The sequence below is a fragment of the Balaenoptera ricei genome, chromosome 8 (genome assembly GCF_028023285.1).
Source record: "Balaenoptera ricei isolate mBalRic1 chromosome 8, mBalRic1.hap2, whole genome shotgun sequence".
Classification (NCBI taxonomy): domain Eukaryota; kingdom Metazoa; phylum Chordata; class Mammalia; order Artiodactyla; family Balaenopteridae; genus Balaenoptera; species Balaenoptera ricei.
The window spans coordinates 34808814-34828996 of NC_082646.1; the positions used below are offsets into that span (position 1 = coordinate 34808814).

At 36.4% G+C, this 20183-nt stretch overlaps 1 protein-coding gene across 4 annotated transcripts in view; it reads left to right on the forward strand.

The window, feature by feature from the left end:
- TRPC6 (transient receptor potential cation channel subfamily C member 6) overlaps positions 1 to 18936 on the forward strand; it is a 121238-nt gene extending 102302 nt beyond the window's left edge. For 2 of the 4 annotated variants that reach the window (XM_059930529.1, XM_059930532.1), the window contains exons 6-13: positions 417 to 650; positions 3025 to 3289; positions 4534 to 4729; positions 5537 to 5740; positions 7404 to 7478; positions 14847 to 14930; positions 16726 to 16801; positions 17503 to 18936. In XM_059930529.1, coding sequence (XP_059786512.1) covers positions 417 to 650; positions 3025 to 3289; positions 4534 to 4729; positions 5537 to 5740; positions 7404 to 7478; positions 14847 to 14930; positions 16726 to 16801; positions 17503 to 17654 — 1286 coding nt within the window. In that variant the 3' untranslated portion in view covers positions 17655 to 18936. Of the gene's footprint in view, positions 1 to 416; positions 651 to 3024; positions 3290 to 4533; positions 4730 to 5536; positions 5741 to 7403; positions 7479 to 8174; positions 8658 to 13058; positions 13291 to 14846; positions 14931 to 16725; positions 16802 to 17502 lie in introns of those variants that run through there. The other 2 variants (XM_059930530.1, XM_059930531.1) reach the window with 2 other exon arrangements.
- Positions 18937 to 20183: the final 1247 nt, after the last annotated feature.

Genomic DNA, 20183 nt, shown 5'->3' on the forward strand with positions numbered 1-20183 from the left:
TGGTAATTAAAATATCATATGAAATGGCTGCATAATATCCCATATGTAGACATCCCATGGTTACTTCTATTTTGAGTGTGTGAATGTGGGTGTGTTTGTATGGTTTGATTATTAAAAAGAACCCTACAATGAACATCTTATTAATGTATTTTTATGTATAGAATTAATGGGTCAAATCATGTTTGTTGATTGAATGCCCTTGATGAAATTTGTCAAATTGCTATAAGGTAATGCAGTGATATTGTTGGACTCTAGGATTTGTGGGGACAGGATAATTATGGCTGGATGGGTGGGATGAGGACAAATTTTGAAGGGTTTTGAATATCAGCCTGAGATCTTCCAAGTTTATTTTGTTTTATTGAAGAGCTAAAGCTGGAATGAAGTTGGATTGATATTTTAACCTCTTTCTAATACAGGCATGATATGGACTGAATGTAAAGAAATTTGGACTCAAGGCCCCAAGGAGTACTTGTTTGAGTTGTGGAATATGCTTGATTTTGGAATGTTGGCAATCTTTGCGGCATCATTCATTGCAAGATTCATGGCATTTTGGCATGCTTCCAAAGCCCAGAGCATCATTGATGCAAATGATACTTTGAAGGATTTGACAAAAGTCACGTTGGGAGACAATGTGAAATACTACAATTTGGGTGAGTTTATAGGACACAGTCAATATAAGTTTATAAAATGCAGAATTTTCTTATAAAAGTACACATCAGTAACAGTTTGATTACTACTCAGCTCTCATAGAATTGTTGGTCAGTTTCCAGCTTCTTCAGAGTATCTGTATCTGAAGAAGCATGCTTTCTACCTCTTCCCTTGATATTTCTTCTGGCTGGAAACCTCTTTTAATCACAAGAATCATCTCACTTTATCTCTGGGTTTAATTGGCTAACCACAAAACTTCATTGAGAATGCCTGTATTACGTCTTGGATTTATTTTTTTCCTCTTGTCCATTAAAAATAGTACACATTTAAGTACCATTTCCATTTAAGGCATATAAACTATTTGAAACCAAAGGAACCATTGGAGGCTCTAGAGGGCCCCCAATAAGTAACACCACTTTTTCTCACCGAGTCTTTGAAACTAGATGAGAGATAAAACCAAAAGCGAACACGGAGGCCAGATCATCACCTCTAATACTGACAAAATTCAGGGTGGATGACATAATTCTGAGTTTATTAGCCAGCCGGCTCAGTAATATTGAACCTCAAGCTTAGGCAGATGTATGGACAGCAATGGACAGGGCAGTCTTCCCCAAAGAGGGGTATGGCAGCAAGTGTCTGATCATGTGAGATTCCCCCATGGAAGACCAGAGGAAAATTCTCAAGAAAAAAGAGGGCAGAGCTGAACCAAGTATGCTCAGTTTCCACCCCAGTTTAGCAATCAGATAAGTCATTCCACATCCCCAGGAGGAAAGTGACTAAGCGATAGAAGTAGATTCAGTTATTTGCTTAGGGAAAATCTCTCCTTGTAGAAACCTAGAGTGGGGAAAAAAGATTCTCTTTGAATACTTATTTCAGATCCTCTGATAAGACGTCAGTTAACAAGTCAATTGACATCTCTATGGGTTTTACTGGCTATATCACATAGGGATTTCTTTTTTATTATTTCTTTTTAATATTTATTTTAATATTTAACAACTTTTAGTGCATAATGTAGGGCTTTTATACAAGGATATACAGCACAGGGAATGTAGCCATTATTTTAAAACAAAAATTTTTATTATATGGAATTTTAAAATCAGAACTATCTATTTATATATTGTACTTATATTCAAAGTGCTATAAAAAAGGAAACTGCTTTTATGAGTTTATTGTATCCTTTCCTGATTCCACTTCTCAGCAAATAAGCAAATACAAATTTATAATTATATTTTTCCTCTTTCCTACACACTGCTTTTCTTCATAATGGTTTCTTAATTAGGTTTTTGATGACCTGATGTAATAATGCCAGAAAAATTCATAAGTGAATAATTACTACATTTTTATGTTAAAAATAGACTTGAGTGACCAATATAAATTACTTTAGTAAGTTAAATAACTCCAAAAGCCCCAAATTACATTATAGTGTAATTACAGTTTAAGAATAAATAATGATATCATTTATTTAGGGCCTTTTTTCTTTTATTATAATTTAAGATTAAATAGTAAATGCTATCATTTAGTTAGTTGCAAGCAGTTGCTAAACACTGAATGTATGTTGACCCACTGGATTCTCACAACAGATGACAGAGGTAGAAGCTGTATTATCTCATTTTTAGAGATGGGAAAATAAAACTAAGATAAGTAATTTGTACCAGTTCTTCCAGCTGACTTATAGATAGATAGGTAGACAGACAGGTAGATATTGGAATTTTTACATATGCTGAGTCCACAGTTTGTACTCTTTTTTTTTTTAACATTTTTATTGGAGTATAATTGCTTTACAGTGGTGTGTTAGTTTCTGCTTTATAACAAAGTGAATCAGTTATACATATACATATATCCCCATATCTCTTCCCTCTTGCGTCTCCCTACCTCCCACCCTCCCTATCCCACCCTTCTAGCTGGTCACAAAGCATCGAGCTGATCTCCCTGTGCTATGAGACTGCTTCCCACTAGCTATCTATTTTACATTTGGTAGTGTATATATGTCCATGCCACTCTCTCACTTTGTCCCAGCTTACCCTTCCCCCTCCCCGTGTCCTCAAGTCCATTCTCTAGTTGGTCTGCGTCTTTATTCCCGTCTTGCCCCTAGGTTCTTCATGACCATTTTTTTTTTTTTTTAAGATTCCATATATATGTGTACTCTTAACCATTATGCTATACCCTATGGAAAACTTCCAGCAAACCAGGGGGGTAATTTTCTCAGTAAATTCAGAAGCTCAAATCCACCTGACACTTAAAGAAGCCCTTTAAGATAAAAGACTTCCGTCAGGAACTGGATTGCTAATGTAATTTTATTTCTATCCCAGAAAAGAGGTTACCTAAGTAAAAAACTTAAATAAACTCACCATAACTCTTGTCTTTCCTTTCTCCTAGCCAGGATAAAGTGGGACCCCTCTGATCCTCAAATTATATCTGAAGGTCTTTATGCAATTGCTGTAGTTTTAAGTTTCTCCAGAATAGCCTACATTTTACCAGCAAATGAAAGCTTTGGACCTCTGCAGATATCACTTGGAAGAACAGTGAAAGACATCTTCAAGTTCATGGTCATATTCATCATGGTGTTTGTGGCCTTTATGATTGGAATGTTCAACCTCTATTCCTACTACATTGGTGCAAAGCAAAACGAAGCCTTCACAACGTATGTGCTTTCAGATATTTTGATCATGGAGATGGTCAATTAAATAAATGTTAGCTTAACAGTGTTCATATGCATCCATGGCATAAATAATGTTTTGGTAAAGACTTCATCTCCAGTTACTCTTTAGCAAAATGAGAGGATTTTAAAATGGGTTGGAAGAACTCAATAATGTAGGCAACCTCCGTAATATTAAGTAATTGTAGCTAACATTTTTAAGGCTAGGAACTACCTCACACACATCATTTTATTATGTCTGTTTCAGAAAAAAAAAAGGAAACTGAAGTTCAGAAAAGTTAAATGATGTGCTGAACACTGCATAGCTGCTAGTAGGTAGAAAAGCCAGGACATACTCCCTTGTCCACTAACTCTAGCATCTGTGCTCTTCACTGCTGTGTCCTTCTACTTACTACAGACTCCTGGGATGCTGACCATGAGAACAGCTGCTTCCTAATTCAATTTGTTGGATCTTATCACTGAGACGATCCAATTTATCAATAGTGACAAGAGTTTTAACTTATGTTCACCATAGACACACATGTTTTTTATAAAGTGTGTTTGGAATACATTATTCAAATGTTAGGTATTCAGTGTTACAATAAGTATTGACGGAAGCATAACCTATTACCCATATTCCTGTAAAGTTCAGTTTATGAGAGAAATTAAACCACCTGGGCTAAGCAGAGGGGCTTAGTTTAGGGTCAGTAATTATGCCTAAAGCATTGAAATTCCTATGTAAGACATGTCAGTGATTTTGGTAACATTGACTATATTTATATTGTCATATTTTCCTTAAGACACCTTAAGACACATACTATTGTAATCTTTTTATTGGAAATTAGTGGAAGTATAGATGAGCAGGAAACCCAAAAGGACTCTAACAGATAGCATTATTTTTTATTAAGTAATACATTTAACACTTCCATTGCCAAAGCTATGGATTATTTAAATGTTAATATCTGTGGTTATGTAATTATGCTAGCATTTACTGAGTGCTTATTATGTTCCAGATAGTGAGCTATGTGCTTCATATACACAATATTTCCTCATCCTTGCAACAATCCTAGAAATAAATAATTATTGTACCCATTTTACAGAAAAGAAAAATGAGGCTCAGGGAAGTAAAGAGTTTTCTCATGAATATCTTATAATTTTCAAAGACACTAAAGCAACTCACTTTTATTATGGTACCATTTTTGTTTATTTGTACACTTTATCATTTCCTTTCTCTCCTTCTTTTTCCCCAGAGTGGAAGAGAGTTTTAAGACACTGTTTTGGGCTATATTTGGACTTTCTGAAGTGAAATCAGTGGTCATCAACTATAATCACAAATTCATTGAAAACATCGGTTATGTTCTTTATGGAGTCTATAATGTTACCATGGTCATTGTTTTGCTAAATATGTTAATTGCAATGATCAACAGTTCATTCCAGGAAATTGAGGTATAACCTCTATACATTTGTATACTATATGTTACATGTTTTAACTATTCCAGGGATCAACTCAGCATTGGTGGCGACAGTATAGACTGCTTTCCATCTGTTCTTTCCCTTTTTACATACTTCTTTATATACTGTATATACTGTAGAAAATATCTATATTTTTGTATACTTTATATACAGGAATCTAGAAAATTTTAATGCTTTGCTTCCAAACACAATATCTATGGGTGTGGTGGGATAGTAAGGCGTAAGGATGAGAAATGTTGTGTGATTTGTTATTATTATTTACAAACTCTTTAGAGTTTAGAAATACTATATCAGCATGAATTTATACTTTATTTTAAAAATTATTGCTTCCGAATACCACTATTCTCCAAATCTTGTTTTGAGTGATGTTCAGAATTGACCCTTTCTCAAATTCAGCGTGATAGTATACATTTTTCTTCCAGAAATCTTGGTCTGTCTCCCAAATTAATCAAAGTAGTGATCTGTTGCAGAATAAAAAAGTGAATAATTTTTCATAGTGTTTTCTGGAATGTAGGAAAATGCATTTATATCTTTCAGTGTATTTATAAACACATGCAAGTGTTGAGATCTATAGATCTATAAGCCTGGTAAAATTTTAGGCAGATTTAGGAAAGAGTGTGTGAATAGTACCTTAACACTTTTGAAAAAATCTTGGAGTGGTCTTTGGGGTCTGAGAGTGTTGTAGGCATCATTACTTCCATCTAGTCATGCAATGTTAGAAGCATCCCAGTAATTCTTTTTATGCATTTCCTGGCTGAACTGTCATATGTATTTGTGTAGGATGATGCTGATGTGGAGTGGAAATTTGCAAGGGCCAAACTTTGGTTTTCCTACTTTGAGGAGGGAAGAACTCTTCCTGTTCCCTTCAACCTGGTGCCAAGTCCAAAGTCCCTGTTTTATCTCCTACTGAGGCTTAAAAAATGGATTTCTGAGCTGTTCCAGGGCCATAAAAAAGGTTTCCAGGAGGATGTGGAAATGAACAAGGTGATTTGACTTGATAATTTAAAATTATATTTTTAAATGCTGAGACCATTATAACCACTGTGCCACATCCCTTTATAAAGAAGCAGTCTGTGATGACATGTCCATCCATTCCCAAATGTAATCACTTAGCTCAGAGCAGTCCTTTGGCTTGTGTCTGTTTATTAGGAGCACACTGGACATTTCTGCTTAAAAATATAAGAAAAATTCATGAAATGTAACTAAAATAATGTATTACATTATCTGGAGTGGGTACCGAAAGGGAGAGCTATTCTGGGCCCCATTTCTGCTGTTGTGGCTACACGTCCCTCACTTCACCTTCAATTTATACAGCTAGGTATATTTATATACCTCAATTTATACAGCTTCAATTTTTTGCATGTTCAATTTATACAGCTAGCTGATTATGACTTGCGGGAATCTGACAGACAAGTAAGTCCTACATTGAAACGTTCAGAAATCAATTGCTCACATGTAATATGGGAGACCAGGTTTGGCATTAAGTAGTTCAAGAAAGAAATATCTAAGGAGACTAACTGGAAACAATAATCCCATGAGGCAGTACCATCTTAAGAAGCCATGAAAGAGAAGAGGTCTAGTGCTTAGATGAGGGAGTAGAACAATCACAGTGGGTTTAGAAATGTGTGGAGCATGCGGAATGCTGTGTGAAATGCATGGGGGTGGGGAGGTTACTCTCAGCAGGGAACTCTGCAGGGGACAGAACTCTATATCCAGAAGGAGCACTGAGAGACTAGATGCCTCCAGAGGAGGAGGGCCAGGAAAGGAACAGATGTGGATATGGTGTCATATTATGGGAATGTGAAGGAGCTGGCTGCTTCCAATTCCCAATTTTAATGAGGAAACACATTTAATTCTCTCTTCAAAAATAGGAAGAGAGACAATGGGCAAAAGTTGCAAATAGTTCATTTTTAGTTCTATGTAAAAAAAGAAATTTGTAACAACAAGATCTGCCCAACAGAGTGGTGGGCTGTCTTGTGAAATAGTGAGCTCCCCATCATTGCAAGTAATCAATAAATGTTAGCTGACCAACATTAGGAATTTATAGGTTTTTCTACACTGGTGGGCAACTGAGCCAAATGATTGTAAAAGTTCCTTGCAGTTATAAGATTCTATTATTGAATGATTTGCTACTTACTACATGAGATTCTCAAGTTAAGCTCCCAGAGCTCCAATTTCCTCAACTGTAATATGGGATCAAAAATTGCATCTACATCATGAAAATCAAATCAGATAAATATGTAAAAGTGCTTTGAGAATTCTAAAGCCCTCTTTAAATGTATTATCATTATTTTGTATAGGAATTTTGGAAAAATATGCCATCTTTAGTGCTCTCCCAGATGTATAACTTACAGAACTCAGTGTGTTGAGTGGCAAAATTTTCCCTCACTTTACTTAATGTTGTTAAGTGTGTAGTTTACAGGTGTGATTAGATCTGCAACCCAAGACAATTCAGTCTCCAAAAGGAAATGTCCAAGTACTCACCAAAGGGAAGACCTCAATAAGAATATGTTTCTCTCACTGAAACTTGCTGGAGAATTGGACCAGATGGCTTTTAGAATATGGAATAAAGAAAGAGTGAAATTCGTTTTATAATTCCCAATGTAAAATTAGTGATTGTACTTATTTTACTCTCTATCTTTAAAAGAGAAATGAAGAAAAGAAATTTGGAATTCTGGGAAGTCATGAAGACCTTTCAAAATTATCACTTGACAAAAAACAGGTAAGATTACATTTGAAAATATGAAGCCACACATAGGTTCAGGCTTTCTACTCAGAGAAAAGGACAGATATTCAGAAGCAATTTCAAGAAACAGTAGACACATTAAAGAATTAACAATTTAACAATGCTCAAAGAATCTGTTATTGAGAAGTGAAAATAAGGCTGTGTCCTGTTAATCAGCAAAAAGAATTACATGGCTGTTTAAGACAGATAGTAAACACGTATATTGGGGTAATTATGGGTGATGGAATATAGGAATTATGATGTAAAGAAGGGAAAATTAAAACAATAGGGACCTGATGGAGATATAATTAACTTAATTCTCGGCAGCTCAAGTGGAGATTATGCACACCTAACAGAGCTTCATTATTTGTCAGTAATCGAGAAGCTGTCAAAAAAAGGCACCCTGAGAATTTAATGGCTCCTGTCATCAGCCCAGTTTATAATGAGCAATGTACCCTGCAGCTGCATCAGCTCCGTAATTTGAAGTGGCAAAATCCCTGATGCTGAGGACTTTTGCTTCATTCTGGCAGCAGGCACATAGTAGGGGTACAATAAATGCGTGTTGCTGAGGGAAATTATGAGTGAATTAATTAGGAGAAGGGCAGTGTATCAGGTGGGACTTGCATTCAGTTGCACATATCATGGTGTTTTCAACAAGACAGTTGTTTTTCCCCCTCTCATTTAACTCTCCAGAGTTGGCAGTACAGGACTGTTGTCCGGAGTGAGTCTCTGTGATTCTCCTGGATTTTTTTGTTATAGTCAGATGCAAGATGACACCTTCACCTCCAGACATCCCATCCACTTTTCAGGCATGAAGAAGGAATGGGTCAAAGGAAAAGTGGGCCACTAGCTGAATCACCCTCAGAGATGCCTCCCAACAATTTCTGTTATTATATCTCATTAGCCAGAACTCTGTTACAGGGCCACCCCATGGGACACAAATGCCAAGGAGGGATGCTATTTTGTTTTGTTTTTAAGCCAAGTATGTTACCTCCTCCAACAAAATAGGAATACTCTTATGCATTGATGTAGTATTGATATAGCCAGATCATTGAACCAAGTAGTCAGAAGATTGGGATCTCATCTTATCTCTGCCCCTTTAGCAATTCGTTTGACTTCTCTGAACCTTAATTTCCTCATCTACAAAATAGGAATGATCAAGTTGTACAGCCCATCACACAAAATTGTTGAGAGGATTCAGCTGATGCTTTGTAAATCACAAACACTATTATACAAATGGTGAAGTACTTGTTATAAAGAAGCAGCTTTTTGTTATTTGGTTATGAATAACTCAATAAAAATTTTTCAAGAATAGGTCAGTGTAAGTTGGATTTTATAGTTTTCCAGTAAGAAATTACTTGTGCTGAAAGTATGATGAATGCATGATAACAATAAAGCGTTGGACAAATATAAGAAAAATTCAAGGGGGATCAACATGCCATTTTTTCTTTACGATAGAAACTATAGTGTCTTTCAAATCAAATAATTTTATTTTCTTTGGAGTTTCTCAGAAAATGTAGAAACTTAAAATTTGTTTTAATCATCTGGAAAATACTTTTTATATTTTTTAAACATGGCTTGGATTACTCTACACTTTCCGATAGCACATATTTCAATCCCAGGTGAAAGCAAATTCTTTAACAGCAATACTAAGCCTCTGGTATCTGATCACAGTGGTAGATCAATAAAATGTTGATTCCAATGTCAGCTGAACCTTCTAGAGACCCTTTTGAGAGACTGTTTATTGTGGCAGCCATGGGAATGTAGGGCTCATGTTTTCTTTCAAGAGAGCCTGCTTCAGAGAGTTAGGTCAGCTGACAGCCTCCGGCTGCAGCATCTTTGGGGTCCCCTCAGCTTTCCCACCATGGCCATGCTCTTTAGGTCCCGGATAGTTCATGCCAACACAGGACCTCTCTTGGGGTACTCTGCACCGCAGCTCCCCGTTGGGCTGGCTGACTTTCTCAGACAATCTTATTACCTTTCCCTCTTTCACAGGTGAGTCACGCCTCACAGTCTGGGAGATTTTTCTGCCTTTTGCTCCCACTTCCCATTATCTTTCACAGGCATAATTCTGAATACATCTCATATTTCTCACTTTGTCTTGGCATTTGATTCCTAGAGGACCAAATCAACACAAGTGTCTATTTTCCCTTACCATTTAAGCTTGTGGTGAACAAAACTGAGGCATATTTCACATAGCTTGCTTTTGCTTGATACATGAACTATATTCCTGAGAAAACGTTTTTTAAAGCAACCATTTATAGTCCCAATCAGTTTTGCCTGTTGTTGCTGAGATGAACTCCTACTGGAACACATTTAATGCTGATATGTACTAAGAAAAACTCTCATGGTGTGTTTTCCCTAACCCAATTTGCATGGCTTTTGCTCATTCTTTTTCATAAAGTCTATGTCTAAAATGGCACAGTTACGTTTCTAGTTTGCTGGGGTCTTCTTTCTTGACTCCTTGAGAGTTAAAGTGGTTAAGTCGCACAAACCTTCCTTCACATCTACTCCACGGACACTATATAAATCAGTCAGATGAGCCATATAAAAATACCTTTTAGCATATCTATTTATTATCTTTAATCATCTCCTTCAGCTCCGAATATCACTGACTTTGGTGGTTAGCATTAGCTTTTCGGACATATAGTCTGAAAGGACAGCATACATTAATATTCAGTCTCTGCCATACTGTATTACACGTGTAAACCTGAAAATGCCAACTAACTGCTTGAATATTTGCTCTGTTCCAGCTCTAGATCAAACCCCCTTCAAGTTGTCAGTTTCAGAGCAGGTTTTACATGCCATGGACCGTAGGCCAGTATGGAGCATAGACGTTATTTTAGCATTTGGGGTCCATTCTGTACTGGATTGAATGAGATGTGGAGAATTTTTTTTTTTTTAATCAGTTACATATCCAGGAACTATGTCCTTTAGCTTCTAATTAGGTCAGGGGCTTTCTTTTTAGTCATCTGATGAACCAGTTATGTAATGTAGTGGTTCCAATTTGTTACTATCACCAGATGAATTTGTACAAATTACCCATCCTCTTCTCCAGGTCTATAGAGTTAAAATCTCTGGCCATGGGGCCTGGAAATGTGTATTTTAATAAGTCCTTAGGAGATTCTAATGCTCATCTGGGTATGGGAATCACTGAGTATTTCATTCCCTGAATGACTTAGTCAGGGACATGAACACATCAGTAAAAAGCAATATTCAGCAAAGTGTCTCCAAAAGAAATAGAGCAGATTAAAACTAACCATGAAATAGGCCTAAAGCCACATAGTAGATATTTATCCTTCTGTACAATAATAATAGCTGTTGACACTTATACAACATCTACTATGTCAAGCTACTCATTCTACACACCTTATCTCTTTAATCCTCATATTAGCTCTAGAAGGTAGGTAATATTATTTTCCCTATTTTATACATGAGAAACCTTAGGTTAACAGAGGTGAAATGACTTGCTCAAAGTTCCACTTCAGACACATGACAGAGCCAGAATTCAAATCCATATCTGTTTGATTTCAAGCAAGAGCTTTTACAAGAACTGTACCACATGGTTTCATGTCATATGTGCACCCCCTGCTGACTGATCATATTTCCTCTACATTTTCAGTTCATTGCTTTGATCCCAGCCTCAGACCCCTCAATGTGGGGAATGGGAGACTGACTCCTAGTACTATGTCCAACAACATAAAAAATTCCCAAGACTGAGGCTTACTTGTTATTCTTAATGAATAACAAACAAGTTATTTAGTGTTCCTCACTCTAATCCTACAATGAAGCTGCAGCAAGATGAGAAATGCTAATATCAAACTAATTACTAGGATTAAAAAAAAAAAAGAAACATAAAGAATGCAGGAAATGCGGTAGAAAGTACGGGGGGAAAAAAGGACAGGCAGTGCTTTATTCAGAATCGGAGTGTGTATTTGCATTAGACAGGAAGAAAGCTTACACCCAGTCCTTCCTCCTTCCTGCTTCTACTCAACAAGCTCCCCTTTCCCACTCCCATCGCATTATGCGTCAGTGCCATCTATAAACGTCCAAATCACTAAGGTTTAAATGCTATTCATATTGCCAACTGAATTCCCTTGGCTTCCCAGTCTATTTTAGTAGCTGTACATCAAAACAAATATAAATTAGAATTTTCTGCCACCAAGTGGTAATAATGCTTCTTTGCACCATTGGGTAAGTTTCTTCTTACATATTACTCCTTTGTGTTATTAAATTTTTAAACATGTATTTGTTGAATACCTACTATATATCAGAAACTGTTTAGAAATTTTTGCTAAACAAATGTTTTATTTGCATCCAAATTCATACTTCAGATTTAGAGCAGAACTCTTCACATAAAAGTGATCCAAATGAATTTGTAACTGTTTAGTCATATACCATTTAACTATTCTAGTGGTTCCCACTGAGAGGTAATTTTGATTCCACACTACCAGCAGTCCAGGGTGCATTTGTAATACCTGGAGACTTTTTTGGTTGTCACAACTAGAGAGGGGAACTGTTATTGGCATCTAGGGCGTCAAGGCCATGGGTGCTGGCAAACATTGTACAATGCACTGGAAGCCCCCCACAATAAATAATTACCCAGCTCAAAGTGTCAAAAATGTTGCAGTTGAGAAATCCCAGGCTCTACCCATTGGATGCATGCAAAGAGTAGCTGTGTGTTATAAAACTGTACAACACACTGTAGCTGCAGTCATTGACACATCAAGATCTGCAATCCGGAAAATCTACAATTATACCCATTCTCAAATGAACAGAAAACTGTTTTCTGGCTTTCTTGGTACTGTTACCTCTTCTGTGTCATCCAGGGTATTAATTTGTAAGTCATCTGCCTCAGACCTTAAAACCATGTTTCAGATTTATCTTTCCTGTGTGGTTGAGCTGCAGCCAATTGGTTCATGAACCTATATTGTACACGTCTTGTATAGCAAGTTGTCCAGAAACCAAGTGAACTCTGTAAGTGACCCGAAAGCACTTCTCCCTTCATTCATTTCACCAACCAACAACTTCTGAGCACTTACTATCTGCTGGACAGTGATGGCTCTGAAGGCACTGAGATAAACTAAACAACATCCCTCCTTCTGTAGAGCCCAGGAGGATGTAGACAATAACCATGTAAACAAGCCAGTGAATAAAGTAATTGGCAATTGTGAAGCACGTTATGAAGGGTACAAAAGGCCTAGCTTGCTCAAGATCTATTTTCATGGGGTAGGCAGAGAAAGCCATTTGAGGAGCTTATGTGTTGAGCTAAACTCCAGAGGATCAGACAAAGCAAGTCAGACAGGAAAAGAGCCAGGAAAAGAGTGTTTCAGGAATTGGGAACAACAAACCTTAAATTAGAAAAGAGCAAATGAAAAACAGCCGGCATAGTGTTAATATAATATTAAGTTTCCGAGAAAAGGATTATTGCCATAGGCATGGTGGGTTGTGGAGCTGCCTTAATTTGGAATGATTGGCACAACGAGTATTAAGGTCCACACATTCATCTCTAAAAAATCTCAAAGAAGTATAATTTTTCACTTTCTTTTTTCCATGAACACCATATGGATGTGTTAGTGGCCTCTAACAAAAGAAGGAGACATCAAATTAATGATTTGCCACCATGAGGCTGTGCATTCATGAAGAGATGGACGTGATGCACACAAAGATTCCCTTTGCCCGGATCCTTTCGCTCTGATTATGAACCTGTCCTCACCCTCCATGCTTTATCATAAAAACTGGGGGATGGAAGTGATGACTCTGGTCGTCATGTTTAATGATGTCTTTAAAGCATAAATCATAGTTTGAAATCCAGGAATCATATCTAATATCTTAAATATCATTATATTTTATAATATTATAAAAATAAATGATTATGTAATTTGAAAATAAACATTAAAATATTATTAAAATATGTTGAAGTTTGCATTTGTTTCACAAATTCATAAATTAGTAGAACTTGAAGGACTGTAGAGGTCAACTAAGGCATTCCCTTCACTGTCAGAAGAGATTGTAGGGTTTCAGCTTCTCACCTAGTATCCCACAGCTAACTTGTGGCAGAGCCAGATTTGAGTTTTCAGGTTTCTGTCAAGTGCTCTTCTACAGAACCCAAGCCGCCTCTCTGGTTAATTTGGTCAATTGTAAAATTTTATCTTAATTTTTTAAAAGTTAATATAAAGTTAAAAAAAATACGGTAATTTTGCTGACATTATTAGAGAGGGTGAAAGAAAAAGGCAAATAGCTACATGGAAAAGGATGCTATCTAAACAATATCTTCACAATGAGTATGAATCTTGTCAGCCTTGCCATACTTTTCCTATTACTATAACTCGGCTAGATCATAGTTATTTATGTTATTCATTAAATACCCAGAACATAGCACAGCACCTTACATATAGAGGTCACTCACACATACCTGTTTAATGGATGAATGTGTACATAGCTGCTTGAATTCAGCATGTGGCCATTTAAAGCATCAATGCATTGAAGTTTAGTCAAGGTTTTTAATTGAGTCTCATTGAGCTTTACCTGTAGCAACTTAGATGTCATTGGGAAATATAAATTATGGCTGTCTTAGTAGATAGTCTTGAAGTTTCTTTTCCCCTGGAAAAGAGTTTTGCACCCCCAAAAATATATATTTGGAGATGCTGTGTTTTGCTCAGTTTCTCCTACTTATTTTTGTAAAACCATTTTTTCCCTTTAGAAAATGCCTTAAAGAGGTTTTTAATCATCCTCTTAGCATGTTAATATGGTACTTTACCACCTCTCTTGCAGATTACTTTCCTTGTTATTTTCCTATTCAAGCAAATGTATTATTTGAAAAGTGCTGCCCAGATAGGATACTATATATATCCTAAAATTCAAATGGTTTATTAGTGCTTTCTTGGCACCTGAATCCTATCCTACAACAAAGTCTTACCCTGGTGTTTCTTCAGGAGTCTTATCACAGTCTCTACTGCAGGTGTGGATGGTGTAGTCAATCATGCTAGACTGTGGATCCCTCATCAATGGACTTCTGAGATCACCACCATTATTTTCTCAACTTGTTTGCCTCTTGCTCCACCAAGGATGTATCTGTGGGAATGTTAAAGCATGACTCTCATGACAAAATGATTGATAGCCACAAAGTCTAAGAGAGTCCTCAGACAACCTCTAATAGACACTGAGAGGCTGAACACACCTAAAGTGTCTATGATTTGTCTTGGAAGACAGAATATTAAGCAAATTAAGTTAAAATGGCACTATACATATAGAAAAGATTATTTATATATATGAGACTTAGTTCACATATATAACTGAGATAAATATCATCACATTTTTAAAAAGTTAAATAATAATCAATTTCTAATTCTTTTCAAAATACAGTTTGGACATAGTAAACAATCAAGTTTAAGAAGTTCAGAAGATTTCCAGTTAAACAGTTTCAATAATCCTCCAAGACAATATCAGGTAAGCATGAATTTTTAAAGAAATAAGACTAGTTATTTGTAATATTTAGAAACTCAAACTATGTGATTATTTAAATGAAAATGAACTGTTACGATATTTTTCTCAATATCAAAATAATACACTAATTCAAAAAAATATTTATTGAGTAACTACCACGTACCATGCACTTTCTAAGTACTAAAGATATAGAAGTGAACGAAATAGATGAAGTCTTGCCATCATGGAACTTAGAGCCTACATGTTTATTGTAAAAAGTCTATCTTACTAATGTGAATTCTCCATTGTTGTTCTTTTCCAAGTTGTTTGGGTTATTCTGTTTCTTTGCCTTTCCATATAAATTTTAGAATTGATTGTGTATTCCAAAATTGTGACTGTGTTGAATCTATAGATTGATTTGAGTAGAATTGTTGTCCTAACTATATAAAGTCTTCCAATACATGAACACAGCAAAAAAAAAAAAAAAAGTCTATCTTACAAAAAACATAAAGAAGAGAGTAAAAAACCCCACCACTGAGAAGTAAAGACTACTTACTGTTCGTGAATATTCTGCCAGATGATTATATGTATGTATATAATTTTACATATATTTTAATATTATTATAGAAATGTATATGTAATATATATAAATGAGTTAACAATACTTATAGAATGAATAATAGTTTTTCACTTCACAAAACATATATTCATATTCATTTTAATGGATATACTATATTCCTTTGTACAAATAAATAATTCTCTATTGATGGACATTTAAGGTTTATTTTTTTTTCACTATTATAAGTAGGACTACTATGAACATACTTGTCCATGTACCTAATTACATCATTAGGATAAGTTCTTGAAAGTGGGATTTGACTATCATTTAGTTTAGGGTTTAGGTAGTAAGATTTGGTTTAGCTATATATCCACCTAGGACTTCCTGCATATGTGCTGAGCCTCTTACTTTTTATGAAAAGTACGTAGTAAAAGCAGTATCCTCATGGTGGAAGCTCAGGTGCTGGAGAAATATTATTACATTGAAGCTAGCCATTCCTAAATTATTAGCAAGTATAAAATCAAAACTGGCTCCATTTCTTTGTAATGGAGGGGAAAAGCCATAAATGAGGGCACATCTGCTTAACTTTCCATTTCCACATACAGAAGTGCACACCTCTGACCCGCCCAGCTGTTAAGGCTGTGTCTTGTTCTAACACTTTTCAAGTAAAATACAAGCAATGAACATCAAGGATTAGATGTTTGCTCTGAACTTATTATTTTCTCAAGAATTAACTTTTGAGTCATTCGTCCTGGTGATGTGAAAATTACTTTTAAAATCTGGAGATAGGGCTTCCCTGGTGGCGCAGTGGTTGAGAGTCTGCCTGCCAATGCAGGGGACACGGGTTCGAGCCCTGGTCTGGGAGGATCCCGCGTGTCGCGGAGCAACTAGGCCCGTGGGCCACGGTTGCTGAGCCTGCGCGTCTGGAGCCTGTGCTCCGCAACAAGAGAGGCCGCGATGGTGAGAGGCCCGCGCACCGCGATGAAGAGTGGCCCCCGCTTGCCGCGGCTAGAGAAAGCCCTTGCACAGAAACGAAGACCCAACACAGCCAAAAATAAATAAATGAATAAATAAATAAATACAATTTAAAAAAAAAAATCTGGAGATAGTATGCATCCCCTACCAGATAAATCATCTTAATCTTTCATAGCTATCATTTCTGAAGTGCTTACTAAAGAGAGAAAAAATCAGAAACTTATTCCAAATGAGAGATTTATCATGAACATAAAACTAAGATGGATTTCTCTTTTCTCTGTCTAGAAAATAATGAAGAGACTCATTAAAAGATATGTATTACAAGCCCAGATAGATAAGGAGAGTGATGAAGTGAATGAAGGTGAGTTGAACACAGGGACAAGTCAGCCCCTGAGCATGAGCCAGGACCTGGGGCCTGAAGCAGAGCTGAGGGAGAGCTGGAGAGATGGGCGTGGGAAGGGTGAGCTTCAACAAGAGAAGACAGGATCTCACCAACCATCAGTACTGCTACATACTGGGGAAATACGCTATTTCTCCGCAGTTGGGGGCAGATGCCACTTGCTAGATAAGTAACTACAGTCATCTCTTGGTATTCGTGGGAGGTTGGTTCCAGGACCTGTGTGGATACCAAAATCCACGGGTGCCCAAGTCCGTTATATAAATGAAGTAACTACTACAGTCTACCCTCCGCATCCGCACACGTAAAACCCGAGGATAGGGAGAGCGAACTGTATTATATCCGTGGGGGGCTTGGAGGGAGAAGGAAGTGGTTGGGGATAGTGAGGGTCCGTTGCCCCAAACCCTGTAACATTTGCCACCAATGTTTCCCTTCCACTGACTTCAGGAGGACTACGTTATAAGTTTTCTCTATAATCTTTTCACTAACCAAAATACTGAGCTGAGAAAATAGAAACCTGCCCCCATTAAAAAGTGATTTCCTTTGAAAGGATTCAAAACACAGGTGTGTGTGGCATTAAGGCTGATTTCAGTCTATCCCAGAATCACTAGTTTCTCTGCATTATGTATTTACAATTGACTTCTTATCACTCTTGTTTTGCAAAGGGGAACTGAAGGAAATTAAACAGGACATCTCAAGTCTCCGCTATGAACTCCTTGAAGAAAAAACTCAAAATTCAGAAGACCTGGCAGAACTTATTAGAAAACTTGGGGAGAAATTATCAATGAAACCAAATCAGGAGGAAAGCAATAGATAATGCAAAGTCTTTCTTTAAAATTCATATTTATTTGTCCACTTGAAGCCATGTTATTTTCTGATTTATTTTTTCAAGTGCCAATATGACCAGCTTTTAAAGAAGAAAAAGTTCAAAGATAACTTGGGTCATCCTATTATTTGGAACTCTAATATTTTTGGTGATTAAATTTCATTATTCAGGCTAAAGTTTGCAGATTATGACAAAAATTATGCCCAGTTGTTTGGTGCTTGTTTTGTAAACTGCTTTCTTGGGTACAACTACTGTGATGACGTGATTGCCATGTAGTGTCTGCCTGGGAATCATCTCAGCTGACAGGGCAGACACACCATGTTGTGGTATTTTCCCTGATGGAGATTTCAGGTACCTTCTTGCCTGCTCTATGGATCCCTTGCTGGTGACTTCCAGACTTGAAATCTAGAGAAAAATAATCTCTTGCCATTTAGAGAATACTGTTTAATCATCTACCCTTCTTAGCCCACACAGAATATGATTGATAATATCTGTGCAAAATGGGGTTAAATCTTTCCTAAATTTTCTGATTCATCTCTTTGAAAATGTTACACTTACCAGTGAAAAAGTATTTCCTTCACTGAACTCTGGAAACAGTTCAGTTCTCTGTGTGTGTGTGTGTGTGTGTGTGTGTGTGTTTGCACATGTGCATGTGAAATACTTGTCCTATTTTCTTTTGCAGCCAATACAGACACTCAAAAGCTCTTTATATTATACTTTATATTGTACGATGTACAATTTTTTATTTTATTGAAAAATTATTGGCCAAATAAGAACACTTTATTGGAGAAGTATCAAAGCCACAAACAATTATCGTTATTTGCTTCAATTATAGTACAATTTTTGTGCCACTTCCAAGGGGCTTTACAGGTGAATTCCTACGTTTGGCCTCAAATGTAAAGGAAAAAACGTGTTGAGGGAACTTGCAAATACTTAGTATGTCCTACCCTCCTCTCAAAATATATAAAACAGGAATTTGAATTCATGAGCATTTACCAAGAGGTTGCTATTACTTACTGATGATGTGAGGCCATATCTAAAACAACTAAAAGAAAGAAATGAAGGTTCACTATTCAGCTACCCAAAGACTGTCAACATTTGGATGATGCTGGGCATTGACCTGAAGTGCTGCTTTAAATTCAATAAAGAGAGGCTTCAAATGCAAATTTTAAATTTCATTTTAAAGATAAAATGGTCACAGAGAATCTATTTGGCCCCAACTTTGATTTAGTTTACATCAAAAAACCTTTATGTAACCAGATCAGAAAATACAGCTGAGATTTTTATATACAGTGATTTTATATTTATGGTTATTACTTATTGAGAAATTATTTAGTGATACAGAAAAGGTCTGTTTTCAAATGTTTTGTGACAACATTTGAATAAGAATTTTTAAAAATCAACTTCATAACCAAATGCACTATCTGCAAATTAAAATAATCTAAATGCACAAAGCTTGTGTGTCATGCCATGCAAGAGATTGGCCTCCAAGCCAAGGAGCGCTCTATGACAGCAAATGGGCTTGACTCCAGAAGATTCTGGAAAAGGTATTTAGATTTCTCAGTGTCTTTTAAATTGGGTTGACTTGACAAGATGTAAGTTTTAGGAAATGCAACAGGCATGACGATGAGTTCCTTAGTAAAAGGCACTGCCATCAAGTGCCACCTGTTATTGTTCAAATTTAAATGTCCTGAAGTCAACATATTTTCCTTGAAGTGCAACTGAATTGGCATCTCTTCTAATTTCCTTTTAATTGGAAGATGAAAAGACAACTCAAGCATATTTTAAGAAAGGCTTTAAAAATTCCAGCAAGAACTTAATTCAAGGCATATTGGCAAAGGATTGTCAAAGCACAACGATCCTTCAAATATCTCAAGACCACTGGCTTTAAATCCTGTATTCATGTTGCAGTTAGCTTAATCTTTTAAAATTAGGTGGTTAAGAAATTTAAATGTGTTTATCCAAACTGCTGTCTCTCATATTTCTTTTCTGTGGTTTGGTGCTTTCTGGAAGTTTGGGTACCATAAGGAGGACAGAACAATGGTATCTGGCACTCTGACCATACAGCTACTCCCTGAGGGCCAAGCCCTGCTGACTCCTCATGGCAGACCATTCACCAAAGAACAAAATGAAGCCCCTGGTTTTGTACATCACTGCCTAGTTTTACTCTCTGCTGTTCTCATTACTTTGAGACTGAGAAATAACACAAATTCAATATGATTTTACTAGGGATATAAAATGAATCACCAGAATCTACTGCCTGCTTAAAACTTTGCCAGGGATTAAAAGGAATCAAAAATGTGTCTGACCTCAAGGAACCTACAACAAAGTAAAGAAATAAGACTTAATACAACTATAAGAAGTGTTTATTGAGCACCTACCATGTGCCAGGCACTGTGATAAATGCTTTCCATGCTCTGTATAATTAAGTCTAACTTAATGCTTACAACAGCTGTATGAGGTAACTATTGTTACTATACTCGTTTTAGAAATGAGAAAACAGAGGCTTTTAGTGGTTAA